This window comes from Eschrichtius robustus, chromosome X (assembly GCF_028021215.1).
Source record: "Eschrichtius robustus isolate mEscRob2 chromosome X, mEscRob2.pri, whole genome shotgun sequence".
Classification (NCBI taxonomy): domain Eukaryota; kingdom Metazoa; phylum Chordata; class Mammalia; order Artiodactyla; family Eschrichtiidae; genus Eschrichtius; species Eschrichtius robustus.
Window position 1 is genome coordinate 131,888,382 of NC_090845.1, and position 23,407 is coordinate 131,911,788.

A 23,407-nucleotide genomic window follows, 5' to 3' on the forward strand; every position below is an offset into this window, starting at 1 on the left:
GTCCGTACATGGGGATTTCTGCTTGCCAGTGGCAACTTGCACATGATGGATAGAAGTCCCAGTGGTTGTCATCTAGCGACCGAGGAGAAGGTAGCTCCGAATATATGAATTCTTACCCGCCAGGCCCCATGCCATCCCCTGCTGACAACTCAGAGCTTAAAAAAAAAAAAAAAAGGCAGAGCCAAACCATCCCACCCAGGCTGTTGCAACAGGGGTGTGTTTACTCATTTGTTATCACGAGGCTTGGCTCAGCGCCCAGTGCCCCAATTGCTAAACGCCAGGGGTCTGACTGCGAGATTCTTCTACCAAGAGGCTCTTTCCCAGGTGTCCTTCCCTGACGGGTCAGGCTCTAGGAGACCAGGTGCAACTTACGCCTCCGTATATGCTCATATTTCTGTTACAGATTTGGTGATCTGCCACCTGTGAGTCATTTGCCTTTTCCACTGCATTTTTCTTGTTGGCAAGACAAGGTAGTGATTCTTTCTGTCCTTTGATTACATCTGAATCAGATGGCCACACGAAGTCGCTTCAATCACTTGTACTTTGGCACATCGAAAGTAGTGGTTTGAATCACTGATGGACCAGGATAAATATTTATCTAGAAGTGGTCTAGTTTCTGGTTGAGTGGTTAAGAGCATGATGTTACAGAGTTATCATCGGAACCAAGGCTGGTCGGAAGAAAATCCTTCGTACGTCTGTGAGCCTTGGGGATACTCAGCTAGCCGGTGCTGTACTCGGGGTTCGTTGCAAATCCCTTGAAAGCACGTCTTCTGATTGAAATGATTTTTTTCCCTTCTACTTGACTAGTGCTTTGCATCATGAGACAACAACTGGTATCCCAGTGTTCTTGGAACATGTGGTGAATCAGTTTTTGGATGTTATTAAGTTACGTGCTTTTAAAAAAGAAAGCATGGAATCCTGGCGCTGGCGAGGCCCAGTAGATGCCATCTGTATGCAGAGAGATCGGTTTTGGGTCGTTGATGAGGGGTCTGAGAGCCTGTTGCCTTACACTCCCTTCACTCCCCTTTGCATTTTGGGATGTGTATGGCAAGGCCTTTGCTGCTCCTACATGTTGAAGACTTAGGAAGCTTCAAGAATGCTGTTGAGATAACAAATGAAAAAGCACTTGGAAAAATATGAAGATGGTGACATCCGAGAGGGCAGGGGCTGGATCTGTCCCACTCCTGAGGTGTTGAAAGTGCAGTGCAGAAGGTAACAGCCATCACTCAGCCACAGCACCATGAGTGACTTAAGAGACAACCTCAAAAACTGCCAGCTTCGAAAATAAGTTAGAATGTTATATCTTTTGCTGTGTAATACAAATTGATATTTAAGGGAGCTTATTTTATTTGAATTCAGTTTAAAAGAAGGTTTTCCTGCTTCTTAAAGAGATAAGTATTGGAAACTATCCTTAAAGTCTGGTTTTGAGCATTAATTCTTAGTTCCTAGAAGCATAGTCACTCCTCCCGTGGGGCACCTTAATGTGGTCTTTATAGAAGTCTGTGAAAGTAAAATTGTTTAGTAAAAAATGTATTACATTACTTGTATTAGAGCTTAAAATGCCAGTCATTTCCTAATTTTTAAAAGGGAGACTTTAAAGTTAAAAGCATGAGGGGAGAGGGAGAGAGCTTCTGTATTTTAATGACATGTTTGACAATTCTGAAATGATATTTTATGGCAGATACACATTTGAAAAGTCCTAAGAATAAAATACCGTTTTATAATTAAAATACCTCGGAAACCAGTCAGAGTAGACAGACACAGACGTGATGCTCAAGGCAGGGTTTGATTTTTCTATCAAGTGAACTTTAGCTCTGTCTTCGCTTTAACACGAGTTGTCTTGTCTTGACAATCATGACTATGATGGGAATATTTTCAGGTGTTCTTAAACCGGATGTTTCAAAATATTGTCCAAAACAAAGTAATTTTCTTAGTAGTCTAGATTTATTGCCCATTCAGGTAAGTCGATCTTCTACCTGAATAGAAGGTTTTTTGCTAACAGATGTGACTCGATTTGCAGACTGAACTGGCACGTTTCTCTTCTGCCCCCAGGACATGAGAAACCTGAGGTTCGCGCTGAAACAGGAGGGCCACAGCAGAAGAGATATGTTTGAGATCCTCACGAGATATGCCTTCCCCCTGGCCCACAGTCTGGTAAATTCCAGGGTTCTCCTCGGTGGCATCAGAGGGTTTCTGGGTGTCCCCTCCTTCCTCTCTGTGCTGCACTCCCCAGTGTGATGTGTGTACGAGGCTGTTTATTACAGAAGGTTGACCCGTTCCCCGAGGGAGCGGGCCTCTCCTCTGCCAGTCTGTCTGGGGTGGCTCAGCCCAGGTGACTCCTGCCAGCCCCGAGCCTGCCCTCCACCTGGGCCAGCCCTCTTCCAGAGGCAGAAGGTGGCGAGGTGACCACAAGCATGTCAGTGTAGCACTGTGACGTCACATCCCAGAGCTCGTCGCCCCCTACTTGGGAACCAAGAGTGAGCCTAAGTGCCATTTAAGCCAATGTGCTTCTCAAACGCAGATTCGTGGCTTAGGTGCTGCAGGCCATCACTGGACAGGGGAGGTTTATTTATTTATTTTTAAGGAATGACACTTTAAATGCCATTTGATAGCATTTACTATATATTTGGCAGGACAGACTTGTTATGCATTTAATTACTTACAACCTATGACTTAGTCCATAGCAAGTTTTGGGCTGTGTATACCTAGAACTTTTCCTTCCTATTTAGTAGACTGAGTAATCTCACTTTGTTTTACCACGGGACTGAAATAAAGCTTTCCACGCGTCTTGCTCTTCAAACCATCTTTCTTCATATTCTGCCTTGATCTTGCCACCTTTTTTTCTGTCCTCTTACCCCATCCTTCTCCTCTGCTTGACTTTGTTTTTTTGGTTTTTTTTTGAAATGTAAATTTCAAAAGATTTATTGATTTTATTTTTGATAGTGTTCTTAGCATTTTCCCCAAATTGTTGTTTTAAAATTTTATTGAAGTATAGTTGGTTCATAGTGCTGTGTTAATTTCTGCCGTACAACGAAGTGACTCAACTATACATATATATATATATTCTTTTTCGTATTCTCTTCCATTATGGTTTATCACAGACTCTCTGCTTGACTTTAAACAAATGTGGAAGCAGACATCTGCTAAGGGGAGAGCAGGGGAATAATTCTTTAAAGATAATTCTTTAAATAAATAAATAAATAAACGTATGCCGTTATTTTAAGTATGGAGTAAATATGCCTCCAGCTAGACTGAAGGTGATGAAAGAGAAAATTAAATAGAAGAGCTGCTTTGTAATGGAGCTCTTCTTCCTATGCCTGTCTTTTATTTATCTATCTGTCTATCTACCTGTTTATTTATTTATTTATTTATTTTGGGGCAATGAGGGCCTGAATTTTTTTCTAGCAAGACAAGGCTTCTCTCTTCCCAAATTTCATCAGCAGTTGTTTCCGTCAAAGGAAATTCATGGTTGATGGAAAGGACAATTACACAAAGACCGTGGTGGTCTAGAAGGATCTGGAGTACTAGTCATGGGTCATGTGTTGATTGTAGATTCAAATGTGATGCTTCCAGGAAATGCAATGATATCATAGAGTTGAATACATTCTTAGCCTTTTCTCAGTTTTTGATTAAATATGTGATTTAAAAGATATTTCAATATTAAAAATTTTAAACTATTAGGATAAAAAGAGTTTAATGGGAACACATCCTCAGAATTACCATGAAAGTGAGAATGTACATCTAATCCACGAAAATTCAGTGAGGGAATGGGTTATGTCTTGGGTTTTGCATATCTGGCCTTAAATGATCAGAGATTTAAAGATGGTTCACAGATCAGGGTTTGTTTATTTATTTATTTATTTTTGGCTGCGTTGGGTCTTCGTTGTTGTGCGTGGGCTTTCTCTAGTTGCAGCGAGCGGGGGCTACTCTTCATTGCAGTGCACAGGTTTCTCATTGCGGTGGCTTCTCTTGTTGTGGAGCACGGGCTCTAGGCCTGTAGGCTTCAGTAGTTGTGGCTCGCGGGCTCTAGAGCACAGGCTCAGTAGTTGCGGCGCACGGGCTTAGGTACTCCATGGCATGTGGGATCCTCCCGGACCAGGGCTTGAACCCGTGTCCCCTGCATTGGCAGGCAGATTCTTAACCACTGCGCCACCAACGAAGCCCCACGTAGCAGGTTTCTTCAAACCTCCTTCGAGCTGAGGCCCCAGTCTGTCTCCTACACAATCTTGCTCCATCAGTCATCCCCTTTCTCTGGTATCTTCTGTCTCCTTGAGAGTTTACTCCCCTAAAAAGAGGTCACGTGTTGGACCAGCTTTCCTCTAAACTACTGTCCCATCTCTCACTTCAATCCAGACTTCTGGAAAGAATATTCTAGGCTGTCCACATCTCCGGTTCACTCATTCCTCCAGCCCATTCTAGTATCCAGTTTTATCGCAAGTACCTTCTTGGAACTCAGACCTCTTACTGGCCAAATCTAGTGACTCACTTCAATCTTCATTCGGTTTGATCTCCCCCCAGCATTCAATAATTTTGACCACCCTCTTCTTGAAAGTCTTGGTTTCTGTGTTTCTGTACCATCTTGACTGTTCCTTCCCAGTCTCCACTGCCTCTGTCTTTTCCTTAAAGGTAGACATCTTGGTGGTGGTTCCCTGTCAGCCCTCTTCTCATGTTACTCACTTTGACTTGATTATTTCATTTAATCCATAGCTTAAGCTGTCATTGCTGTATGGGTGATTTCTAAATCTAGCCCTGACATTTGGATGATCCTCAGTTGCTCAGATTCGAGAACTTGAAGTCAATTCCCCACCCCAATGAGGCATAAAATTTATTTATTTTATTGAAGTATAGTTGATTTACAATGTTATATTAGTTTCAGGTGTACAACATAGTGATTCAGTATTTTTACACATTATACTCCATTTAAAGTTATTATTATAAAATATTGGTTATATTCCCTGTGCTTTACATTACAACCTTGTGTCTTATGTACGAAGTCAACTTTCTCATTCCCCTGCCTTACTTCTCCTATAGCCGCATCAGTTCCAAATCCCATAGGTTTTGCTTATTAGTAACTCTCAAATACTTCTTCCCATTTCTACCTGTGCTTTCCCAACTCACTTCCCTTCATTCAGTTTCCTTCCCTTCCAACTTATGCTACACAATGCTGTTGTCTTTTTTTTTTTTTTTTTTTAGGTATGATCATATCACTCTATGTCCCACTCTCCACACACAAAAAATTCTCAGTGACTTCCCATGGCTTATACCCTAGACTCCAACCACACAGGCCCACCCTGTGCTTCTCTGGTATGCATAGCACTTTCTCAACTCAGGGAAACTTTGGTTTCCCTGTCCCCTTTACCTGCGGTCCCCTCATCTCTTTAGAGCCTATCCACCATCTTGCTCAGTCCTAGGTCCTTTCCCATGCCATGTGCGTTCCCTGGTGGGAGTTCATCTTACCTCTCAACCTGTTAGACTTTGCAGGTCCCTCTACTAGAGCACTTATCTCCCTCAGTCTGCCTTATGTCATAATTATGTAGTAATTACCCATCCCCCTCCTATACTGTAAGCTTATCAAGGCAGGGATCAGGCTTTATCTCTCTAACCTCAGCATAATGACTTCTGCATGGCAGTTGTATAATGATGGCTTTTTTATTGAACACAGGTTTAGTAGAAAGTGAAGGAAAAATCCATTCTATGGAAACAGATGGGCTGGATTTCTGGATATTGTGGATCTAGTACCAGAGCATAGGATTCTGGGTTGCTGTCATTGGAGTGGTCCACAGAGGGTTTGATTTCTCAAGTCTATGGTGCTTTGCCTTATTTTTCGTGTCTGTGCTAGGAATCCCTACTTTTTTCTTTAGGAAGTCAGTAAAGTGAAAAACTGGAGAAAAAAAATGGGAACTGAATTGCTCATACAAAGTTTTGGAAAATTACATTCTCAAAGTTTTAACCAGTAAAAGTCATCTTAAAAAAAAAAAAAAAAAAAACTAGTCACCAAAACAATACAAGATACAGATAAAAACAGATCAGCTAGTGACATGGCTCTTGGAATATTAGCCCCTGCTATTCCATTCAGTGTGTGCAGCTATTTCATCAGTTAGGTTCATTTCAGAGTAGTGTGTTGGGTGGTGTTGGGGAGCCATGAAGGCAGATGAGAAGTCGTAGTAGGATGAATGATACCTGCTCCCATTTGGGGATGTGACAGAAGTGATATGACAGATGTGTATGGTTCCGATATAGGGCGGTTGATATTCAGTGCTGTAAGAGAAAGGCCGAGGAAGCCTTCTGGGGAGTCCCAGGGGGAAGGGAACAGGTCCAGCCTAGACTGGAAGAGCTTGCATGGAATCGATAGTATTTGTGTTGGGCCTTGGAAGGATGGTCATCGTTGCCAGTGGGCAAGGATGGCGGAGGAGGTGGCATTTCAGGCAGAGATAAGACCCTGACCCTCAGCATAAGGGAGAGAAAGCTGGAAGTGTTGAGAGCTTACGAGCGTCGCCAGGGATGTTTGGCTGGAGTGTGGCGGGGAGGAGGAAAGCTGGGCGCGTCTGGTGGACGGCCCTGCCGGAGTCAGGCGCTTGTACCCTGGGAAGTAGCAGAGACTTACTGAAGGTTTTGAAGTAAGTGATGGGACTGAATACAACGTCACGAAGAACAGATAGGAGAGGAGAGCTCATGAAGCTGGGAGGGGAGTCAGAGGGAGGGCCAGGCGAGACGGTGGTGGTGATGCGGGCGGAGGCCACACGCTTGGGCGGTAGTTTGATCCCGGAGAACAGGGAGAAGGCTGAATCATCCTTCCTTCTGAGGTCTGCGGCCCGAGTGATGACAGAGCAGGGAAGTGAGAAAAGGCTTTCGTTTGGGGAAGCAGGTGGAAGAGGGGGCGAGGAGGGAGGAATGGGGAGTTCTGTTTTGTTTGCAGGGCAGTTGGCATCTTTTGACAGAATTTCCGGCAGCAATCGCGGGCCTGCCCCTCAGAAGAGAGTTCAGAGGTGTAGATCTAGAAGCGTGGTTCTCAATCTGTTTAGAGTCATGGATTCCTTTGGCGATACGGTGTAAATTAGGGTGTCTCACCCCCTGAAAGATGTGCTATGTACAAAACTTGACATACAATTTGAGGGGACTCGCAGCCCCTCGGAAGCTCACCTGTGGGTCCCAGGTGAGGAGCCCTGGTGTGTAACAGAGGAGCCAGCAAGGTGAATGAGGATGGTTAGAGAGGTGAGGGGAGAGCCTGCAGGGTGGGGTCTGCAGAGGCCGAAGGCAGACGGAGGCCTGAGAAGGTAGTGATGGGTGTGTGAGGCTGCGGGGACAGAGAAGAGGCTCAGGAAGAGTCCTTTACATTCGATGATTACGAGTTCCTTGGGGGCTGGACGCGCTAGCTGCGGACTGCTTGAAGCTGGGACCTTCTTTCCTCATCTTGTTGCCCAGCGCCGAGTTCAGTGCCTGGCATACACTTATTGAACTTTTTTGAATCACAGAGGACGGTCTGGGTAGAGGGGACCAGAGCCAGTTGGTAGAGGTTTAAAGAGAGAGTAGGTGGTATTTAAAAACAAAAATAGTGGTAGCGGCCAGGTTGAGGGAAGACGTGTTTCCCTGAGAATCCGAAAAAGGTGAATGAAGATTTGTGGGCAAGAGAGAGAAGGGTTCCTTTCCTGAGCGGGATCCTGGGGAAGGCAGAGGGGGATGGGATTAAGGCCAATTTGTAGGGCAGTTTGGGAAAGGAGAAGGGACAATTATTCCTCTGAGACAGGAGGGGAAGAAAAGTTTCCAAACTGCCACTGTGGGGAACGCGAGAGTGTGCCAGAAAGGGATTTCCTGGAAGCGTAATCTAAGCCTGATTGCGTTCAACAATACAGAGGGCCCCTGCTTGAAAAATATCACTTTGTTAATATTATTGAAACTGTTAGAGCAGCTGCAGATTATCTCAGTGATTGTTATTGGCATTGGAAGCCAGAAGTAAACTTGCTGTTGCCTCCTGAAATGGTGTCTGGAGGCCAAGAGAGCTGGGTTCTAAATCCAGCCATGGGGTGAGCGGTGTGTGAGTGAGCTTTTTTCTTTCGCACCAGCCCCGGCTCTCTTGCCTCCTTCCCCGTTAGTATTTTCACCACTCAGTGTGTTCAGTTGGAGACTTAAACTTTGAACTGAACGTGAACTAAACTTAGCCACACACAGTGGACCCCAAACCATTACCTTGATTGTTTCTATATTATGTCAATCCATTAAGACTTGAAAATTATTTAGATTACATTTTCTATTTCCACCAAAGCATTTATTTTCTTGTTTTATTTTTGCTTTGCTTTTCAAACAGTAGAAATTGTATGCCATTTTCTCAACTGCATTGTAACTCAATACTAAGTAAATGCTACATTTTTATGATAAGAAATGTGGCAATGCCTCTGATATGATGGTAATTTTTTTTTAAAAGCAGGAACAAAAATTGTGTACATATGAACAGAGCCTGATAGCGCTACAGAAAAATAAAGAGTTTAATTGTTGGAGTGGTATGTTCAATGCCAAAGTTCCTCTTTCATTGATTTCCTTTACTGTTTTTGCTCAGTCTTTACTCAGATGGGATAGTCAGAGATAATTCAAATTTTAGATGGGAGTTTTTTTTTTTAAACTCTGAATCCCATTGTATTATTGAGTCGTGAAATCAGTTGACTAGGTTGTAACCAGCATTTTTTAATGAAATAGAAAACATTAAGAGCATAACACATAATATAGATAAGTGTGGTTTCATGAAAGATTTCTTTCGGTTATCCGTGTGTGTGTGTGTGTGTGTGTATGTGTGTGTATGTGTATGTGTGTGTCTGGGTCATGGTGTAAAGTGTATGGCTTTCTGTTAATCACAGTCTAGAAAGTTTGATGAACAGTCTTTTAGATAATGGTAGAATATGTAGAATAAAATGCATTTTAAGTTAATTTAGGCACCAATACAGCCACTTAAATCTATCTTTACAGCTATAGGCCTGCGTGGATTTTCTTGACTTTTGTTTAAGTGAAGGGCTTGAGTGTATGACTAAACTCATGGCCTGTAGACTCACATAAGGGAAACGTAGCGCTTGAAGAAACGGAGCCGGAGACCTGGCTGCCAGGCTCCCGGCGGCCCAGACCCTGCTCGGCGACTTTGAAAATCATGTAATCTTTCTGTGCTTCAGCATTCTCATTTGTAATGGGGATAATAACACTCTCTGCTTCACAGGGGTTTTGTGAGGATTAAACGGAAAGTGCTCACCAAAGTGCGTGGCACGCAGTAAGTGCCCAATAAATGTCAGCGCTTCTGTTCTTAGCGCCCCATTTTTCCCAGCAGGTGCAGAGAGTAAGGATGATTACCACAACCCAGTCTTCCCAAGAATGTGAGTAAAGTAATTGTGATCATATGTGGGACACCTTGAGCCCTTTAAAAGAAAGATGCTCTACAGATAATGGTCCGTATTCTTATTAACAAACCATTGCCTGTACGTTGCTAAAGGATTAGTGGAAAGTCTGCAGTTTCAGAGCATTAAACCCAGAAAGCATCTTAAGTAGAAGTGGGAAACACGGGCAGCGATGCTATGTAACACACAGAATTCTTCAGGAATTGTTTTCCCTTTCTTCTCTTTCCACCGGTGACTCTGCGTACGGAGTAACGTAGCTCTCTCGGGATTCAGCTCTTCCGCATTGCAGTGTTTCCTACTTTTTGTTATTCTGTGAGCTAATCGGCAGTCATAGAGTTTCAAAGTTTTCTGGTATTTGTTTGTTTTGATAAATTTGACCGTCTTATGGGCGGAGGAGATGGACACGGGAGAGAAGACCCGCTGGCTCTAATCTCGAGAGAAGCCACAGGCTCGCAAGGCCTTTCTGTGGCGACCGGCGAGCAGGGCCCTTCCCTTCTTCCCGGGCTTCACTGAACCCCGTCACGCCCTGCCGTGTGGCATAAGCAGTGCCGTTTCCCCTTGTGCCCTCTCTGGCTCTACTCCCATGGCGCTTGCCTACAGAAGTAATTCCATAAAGGTTACTACACTGGGCTATGGGGCTGTGCATCTTTTCTGACCATTTGAATGAGGCGTATAAATGACCCTATGAAGAGAAAATGAACGGCATAGGGTGCTTTTTCCTGTGCCTTCGGTTTTCAGTTCAGAAGGCGGGGACATTTTTATAAGTTGCTTTGAGATTGTAAACCAGACTGAAATGGAACAGACTCTTACCTTCTAGGCCGATTACAGAATTAATAGCTAAAAGCAAAAAGCTCATTTTCAGCTGGGAATTGAACGAGAAGCCACACTTCTCTGCCTGGATGCGGCCTGAGACTGAAGTGTGGCTTCGTTCTCCGTTTCCTTTTTTTTCTAGAATAAACGGTAAACTTGGCTAATTGAGGGTCTAATCATGCTTTTAAATCTCCTCCCTTCGTGCCTCCTCCAAGACTTGGCCCTCGGTTCTTTTTGTGTGGCTCTCTCTCCGCTGCCCTCTCCCCCCGGCCTCGGGACGTGCCGACCGTCCTCCCCGCACCCATCTCTAGGGACCGTGGTCCCGGCTGGACCACCCCTCGCGCTGCCTTCCATGCCCACAAGCGCAGCGCTCACGGCCCGCCCGCACGTCCTACCTTGTTGCCCCACTGCCCGCCCTGCTACTTGGGAGGACTTGGCCTCTTCCACTGCACCAGCATTCAAAGGTTTTTAAAAAATATTGAGTAGCTGCAAGAGAATGTTTATAAAATGCCCATCAAATGCCCAGAGTCAGGATCTTCAGAGCAGCCCTTTGTCTCGGGGCTGCTATGTCTTCTACTTCCTTTACCCCCTCTCTCTTCAGCCGGGCCTGGCCTGCTGCCGTCTTATCTGCTGGCTCACGGGGCCCAGTTTCTTGGGCTATTTTGTGATGATTTTGCCTGTGGACTCATTCCTTGGACCTTTATCTATGTATGGGAAGACTCCGAGGCTGGGATTGAAGGCAGTTTTACGTTTTCTTCTGCCAGGCATTTGGGGGGCGCGCCCAACCTGGGACAGTCACAGATTAACTTCTCTGCTTGATGTTTTTCGGACCATCCAAGCTTTACGAGTTTTGGCTGCCTTGTGCTGCAGGCTCCATTACTCAGCACGGATCGTCTAGACAGGTAAGTTTCCTCGGAGTCTCAGGTGCTTGTTTCCTGTTCGTCCTCACCCTGAGGGCGCAGTGTTATTGAAGGAAGTTTCCAGTTTGACACCCATCTTGGCATCTTGGGGCAGGCCCGGGGTGTTACGTCCTCTCTCCTAGAGCCCAAGAGGCCAGGAAAACCGGTCCTGCCCTGGGGGGAAAGCCGGCGTGCTCCTCTTGCTCTCTGTTCTGTTCGCAGTTTGGCTTGGGCTTCTGAGTGTTTCTTCTTCCCTAGTTGACTCATAAATGCATTTTTAAAAAGGGTTTCTGTTTTATCCAGCGGTTTTAGATGTTGTCGGCAGAAGTCTCAATTAGAGGAACTAGACCATCATCCTGCCGGCCACCTACCTGTCCTGTTGCTTCTGAGGTCTTGATCTCCTGGGCTTCCTTTTCTTTTCTAGTTCCTCGGCTTCCTTCTGTCATCTAAATATGGGTTTTCTAGAGAAGTCCATCCTTCCCCTCCTCCTTGCTCCGTGCCATCCCCTCAGCTGTATTTCTCTCACTTTGACCAGCATTGCCTTCTTAGCTTCATGTTTCCCATTAGCTGCTCCATAACTTCAACTGATGCCTAAACCTTTGTTTAAAATTAATCTCTCATCTTTCCCTCAAGCCTCCTTTGAGCTCCCAGTTTCTCTAGTGCTGTCACTGCTTTCTCCACCTCTTCCTCCTCCTCCAAAATCAAGGTCGTTGTGAGATTTCCCTTTTCCATAACATTTACTGAATCCAGGGGATTCTTCCTCCCCAGCCCAACTTAGTTCAGGTTTCCGTCTCTTCTTTTCTAAACTGTGGGGATGGTGCTTTTGCTGGTTTTCCTACTTCTGTTCTGTTTCCGATCCAACCCACTTCTACACGTGCCTCCTGTCAGGTCGCTGTCCCTGGGATGCAGCTCAGCTTCTCTCATCCCTTCGCCTCCGAAACTTCAGCCATTCCTCCCTCCCTGTCAGTGTAAACGCAGACCTCTGTCTCCTCCACTGTGGGGCTGCATCTCTCCATGGTCTCCTGGTTTTCTACCTGTCTATGCTCTGGCTGCCAGACCGAGGTGTTTGCTGATGGCCACGTGTTTTCTGAGTTTGGCTCCCATTTGTGACTTTTTTTGCCATCGTCGTCGTTACCCTGTCCAAAGTTGTCTTACCCTTCCAGGGGAGCTCACGTGCCATCACCACTCCTCCAGGCCCATCTGTCCAGAAGTAACCCTGGCATCCCCTGGCGCCCCATGGCACTTTATCTGTACCTCTCACGGCACTTACCGTTCTCCTCTTTACGTGAGCAGTAGTTGCGCTCTCCTCATCTCTTTCCTTCGGAGGATTTCTAACTCCTTGAAGACAGTGGTGGTGTCCTATCTTTTTCTCTGCTTAATACCTTGTTCGTAAGTGGGCCCTCAGTAAATGTTTGTTAAGTGAAATCTACTAATGGCAGTAGAGTGAATGAATAGGAGCTAGCAGCAACCAAGTGACCAATAAGAATATTCTGCTGTTTAGAAACTCGGGCATTTATGCAGCAAGCATTTATTGGGTTGGCCAAAAAGTTCATCCGGTTTTCTCCAAACAGCCTTTCCATCTTACGGAAAAAGCTGGACGAACTTTTTGGCCAACCCAATACTTTAAACTTTTCAAAAATGGCTAACGTATGCCCGTGATTGAAAAGTCGGGAAGGGTAAAAGGACTGAATGTTTGTGTCCCCCCCAAAGTCATGTGCTGAAGCTCTAACCCTCAGTGCGATGGTATTTGGAGGTGGGGCCTTTGGGAGGTGATTAGCTTTAGATGTGGTCATGGGGGTGGAGCCCCACGATGGGATTAGTGCCCTTAAAAGAAGAGGAAGGCACCAGAACTCGCACTCTCCACCACGTGAGGTACAGCACGAAGGCCGTCTAGGAAGCGGATCTCACCAGAACCAGACCATGCCGGCTCCTTGACCTCAGACTTCTCAGCCTCCAGAACTGTGAGAAATAGTTTATTGTTCTAAGCCACACAGTCTGTGGTATCTTGTTATATTGTAGTAGGCCCAACAGTAAAAATAACTCCCTCCCAGCACCCTTCAGCCATGCCATTCCCCTCCTCACAGGCAACTAGTGATATTTAGGCATATGCAGGCAAGTTGTTATCTATATTCCTTCCTCCTTGGACCCTAATGGAGCATGCTACATATGCTCTTCCATACCTTGCTTTTTAACTCTACCAACACATATTGCCTACCAAATGGGCTTCTTCACTCTGTGAATGACTGCACAATATTCTGTTGACTGTATCATACTTTATTTAATCCTCTGTTGATGGATATTGACATCATTTCCAATCATTTGCTATTACACAAACTACTGCAATGGATAACCTAGCATAAACATCATTTTGTACGTGTTCATGTATGTTGTACGATAAATTCTTAGAAGTGGAATTACTGATATTGCCAAGTTCCCCTTTACAGAAGAGGTACTGGCTTTCACTCCCACATGCAGTGTGTCAGAGTGCCTGTTTCCAGACATCCTCTCCAGCTGTCTTAGTTTCCTATAGCTGCTGTAACAAATTATCACAAACGTAGTGACTTCTAAAAACATGAGTCTGTCATCTTACAGTTCTGGAGTTCAGAAATCCAAAATGGGTCTCACGGGCTAAAATCAGGGTCTCAGCGTGGCTGTGTTCCTTCTGGAGGCTCTTGATTTTAGCCCGTGAGACCCATTTTTCAGCTTTTAGAAGCCACCGCGTTCCTTGGCTCATGGCCTCTCCCTCCGTCTTCAGAGCCTATCTTAAAGTCAGCCGATTAGAAATCTTAATTCCACCTGCAACCTAATTCCTCTTTGCTGTGTAGGATAACATAACACAGGTCCCAGGGATTAGGACATGGACATCTTTGGGGGACCGTTATTCTGCCTACCACACCAGTCCAGTATACTTTCTAATTTTTTGATCTTTGCTAATCTAATAGGTGAAAATGTAGATTCCTAGTTTTATTTTGTATTTATCCTATTTGAGTGAAATTGATTATCTTTTGGTTTGAGCTATTTGTATTTCTGTTTCTTCATTCTCTTTGTCTTCTGCCCATTTTCTTTTGGGATTTTGGTCTTTTTTGTTGTTGTTAGTTGTAGGAACTCTTTATGAGTTGTAAGTATTTTTCCCATTTATCTTTTGACTTTTCTTATGGGGGCTTTTGCTGTGGAGAATTTTAAAAATACTTATTTGGTAGAATTTATCGATTTTGTGTGTGTGTGTGTGTGCGTGCGTGTGTGTGTGTGTGTGTGAGAGAGAGATGGGGGTCCCTAAGCCCACTCCCAAGTTCAGATTCCTTAGGAGAATTCACAGGACTCAACATATAGTCATACTCACAAGTATGATTTAATACAGCAAAGGGATACAGAGCAAAAGCAGCAAAAGGAAAAGGTGCGTGGGGCGATGTTGGGGGGAAGCCAGGACACACTTAAATCCTATAGTAGCAAGTTGTGACAACCCATGGGAAATGTTACCAACCAGGGGGGGCTGGTCACGTGGACACCCTCTGCCTAGCACATACCAAACTTCCAGAGCCCCAGAAGGAAGGCAGGGGTTCGACTTAAAGCACGTTGTTGGTATAAACATTTTAGGTGCCGTAAACTTAAACTCTTATCAGTTAAGGAGTGGTGGGCACTCTCCCAAAATCCAGGTTCCCCGATGCCAGCCAGGGGCCAACCATGCCACAGGCCTCTGTAAGGACAGCAGTCTCAGACCTGCTAGGTTAACTCTTTTCTGCACACTTCTCTTTTATAGCTTCTGGGTTTTACATCCCAGGTAGGAAGGTCTTCCCCACTCAGAGTTATAAAAGAATTATCCCATGTTCCTCTAATACTTTAATTTCCTTTTAAACATGTAAATGTTTGAGCAGTTTGGAGTTTATCCGGGGTTGCCTTGTAAGATGAGGCTCCAACTCTTTCTCCCCCTTTTATTGCAACATCATTTGAAGACCAATCCACTGGTTTGAAATACCGCCTTTACCACACACCAAATTCCTCTCTGTATTTGGTTTTATTTCTGAATGTTTCATTTCACGCATCAGTCACTCTTCATGCACCAGTAACAGTCTTGTGACTATCAAGGCTTTGTAAGATGTAATGTCTGGTAGGGCAAGCCCCTTTTTGTTCCCTCTCTTTTTCATTCCTTTCATCCCTAGTCTTGGTCAGCAGACGTTTAGACGATGCCTACATTACAGCCGCGCGCTGGGGCTGGAGCTGATACCACTCCCTGTCCCCAGGGGGCACAGTTTTCCTGGGTGATGTGGACGAACAAATGCATACGATACAGATACAGATACACAGGGTGTCAGGAGAGGGGAAAGTCAGGGGGTTGGTGTCGAGGAGGGCTTCCTAGAGGGGGCCTATCCTGAAAGATGAGCGTGCTGGGACAGTATGTGCAGGTGTCCAGGGGCTGGACACACACAGGCTGACCCCACGTGCGGATTAGAGTCCGGGAGTTGGTGTCCGTGTGAGGGTGGCAGGGAGAGATGGCACTGGAGGGGAAGGCGGGGCCAAAGCTTGCAGAGCCTAATGTGCCCCACCAAGAAGCTTCGTTTTTTATTTGAAGGTGAGGGGAGCCGTTAAAGGGGTTTAGGCAGGAAAGTGACATGATTAGATTTCTGTTTCAAAAAGATTCCTTTGTTGATTGACTGGTTATAGTTATGAGGGGGGATGGGATGATAAAGCGGGAAGAACCCAGCGTGGATAAACAGGTCGATGGTGGGACCAGTGGTCAAGATGGGGAACATAGGAGGGGAGTGAGGCAGAGAGGGCAAGTTCCATTTTGGCTATGCTGAGTTGCAGGTGTCTGTGGGACAGCCAGGTATGGGTATCTGGGGGGCCGGTGGCTACGAAGACCTGGAGTTCTGGCCTGGGGAGAGGTTTATTTGGTAGACTGGCTGTGATCATTGGCATTTTCATCGATGCGACCAAAATTGCCGGGAGAGAGAATTACAGTGAGAATCGGGGTGCAGTGGATGAACCCTGAGAAATGTCAGCCTTAAATGATTATGATTGTGGCCAAGTAGTAAAGAATGTCCTTTTTCTAAAATGCTTTCAAATGACATTTCAAATGTCCTTTTGTAGTCCTTTCCTGAAAAAATGAATATGTACATTTATATATGAAGGTAAGGGTGACTCAAGAATATTAAAGCCATTTTCTCCGGGGAAAGTGGTAGAAATAGGACTAGGAGAATTCTTTATGCAAACAAAAATAGCAATGGTAATTCATGTGCAAGTTGCTTTTTGACCTATGAGACTTTTGTCAGATTTTTGGATGAAATTACTTCTGATGCAGTTGTATGAATTAACTATGTCAAGTCGTGTGAAAAGAGGCTGAAATCCCTATCTAGCGTGAAGCTGTTACTTAGAATTATAAACTCTGCCAAGTTTCAGCACCTCCTATGGTTCTTCCTTAAAATTTTAGACTTTTTCTCCTAACCTGAATGAAAGAGTTATTTTTCTTAGAGGAAGGGGTCTTGTTTCTTAAGTGTAATCTAAAAGATGAAAATGAGATAATTTTACATTGCTGCTTCCTTCAGTGGTAGATGGAAGCTTTGAAAAAGGCGAATGTCTTCAATTTCAGGAATCAAATTAGAAAAAAATGCTCACTTAGATTCCTGTTCAAACATTCCAAAATTCTATCAGGAAAGAGTTAGTGACCAGTTTCCTGCATTTTTAAGGCTAGGTCTTCAGAGATGTAGTAAATCGTGTCCACTGATGACCATGCCTTTGTGTGGCGGCAGTATCATTTGAAAGCACTATTGCATCTACATAGCTTATCAATTTATTTTCCTCAGTACTGTGAGAATTGTTTTCTTCTGTAACTGTCTCCCTATTGAGTGATCTTTAATTTCTATAAATCTGACTCTCAAACATCCATTTCTGAGACACGACACTTTTGACAAGCCTTTGGGAGAAGAGGCTGTCCACGAGGGGCCGTCGTGAGATCAGGGAATCCTAATTCGGTGACAGACAGTTCTCCCTCCTCAAAGAAGGAAACTCATGAATCACTCATTATTTATAGATTCTACTCAGTAAGAATAAATCCAATCTAGATGTTGAAAGCAAGTCAGTGCATCTTTATATAAGTGCCATTTAAAAATAAGGGCTAATTAAGTGAAAGCTAAAATTTGCTGTCATTTCAGATGTTTGCTCCCACAAGACATAACAGTGATAAATGTAGCTAAGTTAAAAAGACAAGTTACATTCTCTTTGTCAGAGCTGTTTTTATCCCTAGTGTGAAATTGGAGATTTTCATCTCAACTTTGTCCTTTAACATTTTTCAAATGTTACATTGTGCTATTTTTAATCCTGGAAAAAATGCACACGATTGCTTTTTTTTTTTTTTTTTTTTTCCCCTCCCAAGTCTCCATGCACTCCATGCATGGTATCTCTTGACTAGTAGGAATCTGAATTGGTGAAATGCCCAAATATTCATACAGAGCCAAATAAAGGAAGACCTGCTCACTTGAAGCCAGGGGTGAGCACTTGAGTGTGTCTGTTTCCTGATGTCGGTTTCCCAGCTTTGATGCTGGGCTCCGGTTATGCAAGATGCTCCCATTGGGGAGGCTGGGTGAAGGGTGCATGGGCCTTCCCTGTACCTTTCTCTGCAACTTCTCGTTTATCTATAATTATTGCAAAATCACTTTAAAAAAGTAAAGCAGCCCCCCAAAGCTTGGCCACACAGAACCCTCAGGCAAGATTCCCACGTGTTCTGGAGTATTCCATGGCCCTTGAGGATCAGGGCATCACCCCCTGGAGGTTCTGGTTCAGCGGGGCGAGCTGGGGCACAGGCAGTGCCTGGCACATTGGGGAAGTGCCCCCCACCCCAGGGTCCCGAGGCAGAGGCGAGGCAGGGCCCAGGCCCCCGGAGAAAGCCAGGAGGGCTTCTGGAAGTGCCCGCTGAACGCTGACCTTCGGCAAACCGTCCTCTGCCCCGAGGCTTTGCTGAGCTGGGACTGAATCCTCGGGTTCTGCACAGGCCGTGAAGCACAATGGGTGCGGGGACGGGGTCACCAAGGGCACGTCATTACCCACTTGGCGAACCTGACTCCCTGCGTGCCCTCAGGAGGGAGAGTCTCTAGAAGCAGTTCCCTCTGTGGGACTTGTGTTTCCCAACCAGGGTCCCAACGGACCCAGGGGTGTCGTTAGGAACAACTGGAAAACGTCAACCCGCGGATCAAGTTCTAAAAGACTCAAAGCCTTAAAAACTGCGAGTCTGTAAGAAAATAAAGGACAGCCAAAAACCTCAAGACACGTAACCCGCTAACTTTAGGTTTTAACAATTTCCAGGCAAGAGCTGTAATTAGCCTTGTAACAAGTAACCACTGGTAGGGAATTTTGTACTTTTTAATAATGAGGTACAGATGAATGGGTTCTGTTGTCCTTGCTTTAATGCTTAGTAGTTTTAATTTTTTTGTAATAATCCACCTTTATGTTAGTCTATTGAGAGCTTGTGTTTTAAAAGTCTTGCTTTGTTCTCTTATCTGAATCTTTAAGGGAAATAAGGTAAAAAATTGAAATATCTGGGAAGTAAGTCCTGTACATTCAACTTTAGAAACTGTCAGTGTTGGTTCTGGTAGAACGCTTGCTTCAATAGAGCCAAGGAGTTAATGACAACTTAGTGTTTACATTGTGTTTTCCTTTAAAAACTAACAAGTAATGCTTTTTTAAAAAAATGTTTTCTTGTAACTGTAAGCTGATTTATTTGGATGATTAAAATACTGGTTTGAGCACCTGGCCTTTTCCACCTTAAGCTCCAGTTCAATGTTAGATGTGTTGGTATGTATTTCATGGCAAGAAATATCTGGCTGTTATTTGATTCATAAACTTGCCTGAAATATTTGAGGTCCAAGTCTGGCTCTTAGCATCAAGAGTCTCCTGGAAGCTCTGTCCGTCATAGAGTTCCCATAGGCGCGTTTCCCGGGTAAAGGATGCCAGTCATGCACTCGTCCTATATATCTGGACATCACTCAGTGTCACTGCAGACTGATTTCATGAGAAAGGCCACCTGGTAGGTCGCTACCTTGAGGACACTATCATTCCCATATTAATGACAATTCTTTTATATGACTTGTTTTCAGACATTAAAGAAATCATGGGGATAATTTTGGTTTGGGCTATAGAACTTTATCTTCTGATGATAACAGTTTTGTATACTTAGATTACACTTACTGGTAATTTTAATGTAAGACGCCAGAGGATAGATATTTGAAGCAAAGAAGGAGTTGCTTTATTCGTGATTGAGAAATAGAAAGTTACATTGAAAATGCTGCTGGCAAGTCAGAGGACACTCTGGGCATTAATACACTTGATGGTTTTTCTGGAGAGAAAGCTTCATCTGGCCTCTGAGTGAACAATTTTATTCTTTCTTCTTAAAAGGCCACCATATTTGCTTGAGTTTCATGGGGAAGATGCAAATAGCTAAAAACCGAAAAATGAACGAAACTCACGTTGAGATCAGGAACTTATTTCAAGAAAGCAGATTCTAGGTTTTCTTCTAAAGTGAGTGACAGTACAGCCTTACGTCATCTACAAGTATGTCACCAGCACAAGGTTGAGCAGTATTGAGTATTTCCCCGGGCCAGGTACTGACCCAGGGCAGTGTCCCGTGCTCAGATGTCACCAGGAGGGTGCTTGGACATGTTCTGTAGATTCCGTGCTCTTTGCACCAGAAGTCCCTCTGTCTCTGAGTTGAACTTCAGTTAACAGAAATCACTTGTTTTCCCCGGGAGTACTGAATAATTAAGTATTCCTGTGGATTCACTGTCAGCCTAAAGCCTCAATTGCATAGCTAGGTCAGCGTCATTGCTAATGTGCGGTCACAGAATCCACAGCACTTGGGCCTAGTGCTGCCAGAGTTGAGACCTGCTGAGGGTGCCACATGCTTTGGAAAGTTCAAGAAGACAGTCCGGAGAGCACAATCTTGATCAGTTTTCACCTTAAACCTCTTTGCCACTTAAGTACAGAAAACCGTTGCCGCTAACTGATGCTTTGCCAGAAATTCTCTGTTAACGTTGGGGTCGGGGGGACACTAGCATTGGAGGCCACAGGCTGATAACAGGAAAATGGGTGGAAGGAAGATACTTAGAGGAAAAGTGCCTCCAGAGAAAGCGCTTGAGCAGGGGCTGTATAAGGCTTCCCGTCCTCATTCGGTCAACAAACATGTATTCCACCTACACGGGCCAGACACCGTTCCGGTTACTGCGGATCCAGGGTGGGAAAAAAAGCAAGCGTCTGCCTTCATGGAGCCCATGGTCTAGGAGGGAGGACGGTAGGGGTCCAACAGTAACAAATAAGTAAATATAGGTCAAATGGTCAGAAGTGATGGAAATGAGAAGGAGAATGGGTGGTCCTGTTGTGGGGGAACATGTGTCAGAGAAAGGCTCACCGATTAAGGTTACATTTGAGCAGAGATGTGAAAGAAGTAAGGGAGGAAACCATGAGGGCAAAGGATTCCAGACAAGTGGAACAGCAGGTGCAAAGGCCCTGAGATTGGTGCGCGCTTGTTGCTTTCCGGGAGCGGCACTGAAAGCCAGCGTGGCTGGAGTGGATTGAGCAAGAGGACGAGCAGAGACGTGGTGGGGGACGTGGCCAGGTGGCAAGTACTTCCACTTTTACCCGAAGTGAGATGGAAAGCCACAGGAGGATTTGGGGCAAGGGAAGGATTTGACCTGACCTAGGTTGTGACACAATTACTCTGACTTCAGAGGTAAAGATGAAAGCAGAGGACCAGTTAGGAGGTGTTATTATAATCCAAGTGGAGGTGGCAGAGCCTTACACCAGGGTGGTAGCAGTGAGGTGACGAGGGTAATGCCAAGGTTTTGGGTTCAGTCAGTGTGGAGGATGGCGCTGTCATCTACTGAAACGGGGAGACTGGGAGGGGCCGGCTGCAGTGGCCAAGTCTGCAGATCACAGTGGGGCTGGAGGGCGATAGATGTTTAGGAGTCGCCAGGGTATGGATGGTATTCAAAGCCATGAAATTCATCAGTATCATCTTGAGAGTGAGCATAGAGGAGAGGTGAGAGGCCTGAGGCCTGTTGTTTCGGAGATCAGGGCATTGATTCCGAATTCACAGAGGACAGTTAATTAAGAATTTTCTTAACGTTCTGTCACTTTCTTAATAGATTAACACACCACTGGTCCCTTTTGAGACAGTTGCACTATTTAATAATCATTGCTGAATTTTCTTTTTCTTTTATATTTTAGTGTCTTTTACCCGTCGATTGCTAATACTGCTTAAAACTGATAGGCATTTTTGGGTCTGGAAATCTGAGTTCTGTGCAACAGCCTTAAAAAAAAAACACCAAAAGAGATGTTTGTAGCCATAGAAAATTGCGGTCTCAAAAATATACAATTGTTAATCAAGATAGAAGGTAGTGTAAGTCTAGTCTAAATTTTTCACTGTTATTTCTTGCTTAGAAGTCTCAGTTGGGGTTGTGATTTCATGGTAGGCAAATCTGGTAAAAAAAAAAAAAAAAAAATCAAAGGATGTAGTATTAATAGAGTATTAGTTCCTTTACACTGAACTTGAAATTCTTTCTTTTTTTTTTTTTTGCCTTTTCTAGCCAATATTTGCATTTTTAAATGAAGAAAAGTTTGACGTGGATGGATGGATGGTTTATAATCCAGTTGAAGAATACAGAAGGCAGGTAAGTCAGTAGATACTGTAGATGTGGGGAATCTCAAACCTGCCTGGTGATGATATGCCATCAGTCATGCTCTTTGAGTATCAGTAACACCCTTGCTAAATAAATTTTTCCCGGCAGTGGTATAATCTGGCTCATTATGTCTGTCTAGTACTGTGGAACCTACGGGCTCATCCCAGGGCCATGTTCAAGCTGCACTGAAGGCTGCATGGCTAAGTTCTCTTTCCTTCCGCTACGCGAAGAACGTCCGTTATATGTTGTCCATGAAATGAATCAAATACTCAAGAGTCTAGAAAAGCCAGACTTCTGTACCTTACTACTCAGGAGTTGATGTCATGATGTATGTATGTATTTGGGAGCTTAACTATTACTGGCAGTTAGATTTCTGTTATATTCATTTCAGTTTAAAGATTCAAATGAATTAGAACTGTTTTCCTGTAATGACTTTTCCAAGAATGCTTTGATGAATGTGTATGAGAATTGCCTTTACTGCCCTCTTAGTAAACTTCACCCACATGCATGTTTATTTGCAATAATAAAGCGGGAGGCTTCGTGTATTGTTGCTGTTCGCGGCAAAGGTCTCTCTGCATTTTAAAGAAGATTCCCATGCCTGTTACGGAACAAGAGCTACACTTTGACCTCTGCTGTAACCAAATCATAGGACAGTTAGGAGTTTTGTGATGAGGCTTTTCATAATTCTCCTTCTACAAAGCTCATAAAGTAATTGGGAAGTTTTGTTGAATGCGGTTTGAGAATCAAATCAAGCCCAGTGAATGTGAAGTAAAATCGCAGAACCCTAGACTTGAGAAGAACCTTCTAGCCACCACTTCCACTACCGGGCACCTGGGTTGACTTCCCGGTTTAGTCTTTTTTTTTTTTTTTTAAATTAATTTTTATTGGAGTATAGTTATTTTACAATGTTGTGTTAGTTTCTGCTGTACAGCAAAGTAAATCAGCTAAAGCACAGGGAACTCTACTCAGTGCTCTGTGGTGACCCGTTTAGTCTTGATCAGTGGTTTGCCTCTGTTCATAAGAAGATTCGATGCTCAGGGATGTGGGTGTGGGAATTTATCTCTAGAGCACATGTGTGCGGTAGTATGTCCTGTTGCTTCCAGAAATCAGCTTTAGTTTGTTGAGTTTTCGAAGGCTGTGTGTACCTCTCATTTTAATAACCTCTATTCTAGGTCAGTTGTGGAGGCAGAAGAAGGACCATTAAAACATCTTGCATGTCTTGGAGACCTCTGTAGCGTTACGTATTAAAATATTTGCACCTTAGTTTTTGAGTGTTATTGACAATATTAAGACTTACTTTTTAGGGCTTCTAGCTTCAAACAAAACAGTTCCTGTTTTTAAGCTTGTATGCATATACGAACTCTTGAAGGTATTTAGTTCTAGAATGCCATTATAGTCCATCTTTTTTTCTTATACCTTTCTGATGGGACTTGTAACTCTCTAATTGGACTCGACATCAGACTCATCTGTCTGGTCCGAGCTCTATAGGGCCAGACCTAAAGACGAGGTACAATTTGCGTCCCCAGAGCAAGCACCCACGCGGCTCACTTTTGTGTGTGTACTTGTGTGTTAGTGAGCGTGGGGAGAGAGCTATTCCACCACCTCTGGACCTTGTCCACAGTACCTACAATTTTGTGGGTGGGCGATAGGATGGGAGGTGTCTTCC

General features: G+C 44.3%; 1 protein-coding gene across 2 annotated transcripts in view; it reads left to right on the forward strand.

Annotated features, from left to right (window-relative positions):
* MTM1 (myotubularin 1) overlaps positions 1–23,407 on the forward strand; it is a 104,314-nt gene that overhangs the window by 45,610 nt on the left and 35,297 nt on the right. For both annotated transcript variants that reach the window (XM_068532983.1, XM_068532982.1), the window contains exons 6-7: positions 2,053–2,154; positions 21,649–21,732. In XM_068532983.1, coding sequence (XP_068389084.1) covers positions 2,053–2,154; positions 21,649–21,732 — 186 coding nt within the window. The remainder of the gene's footprint in view (positions 1–2,052; positions 2,155–21,648; positions 21,733–23,407) is intronic.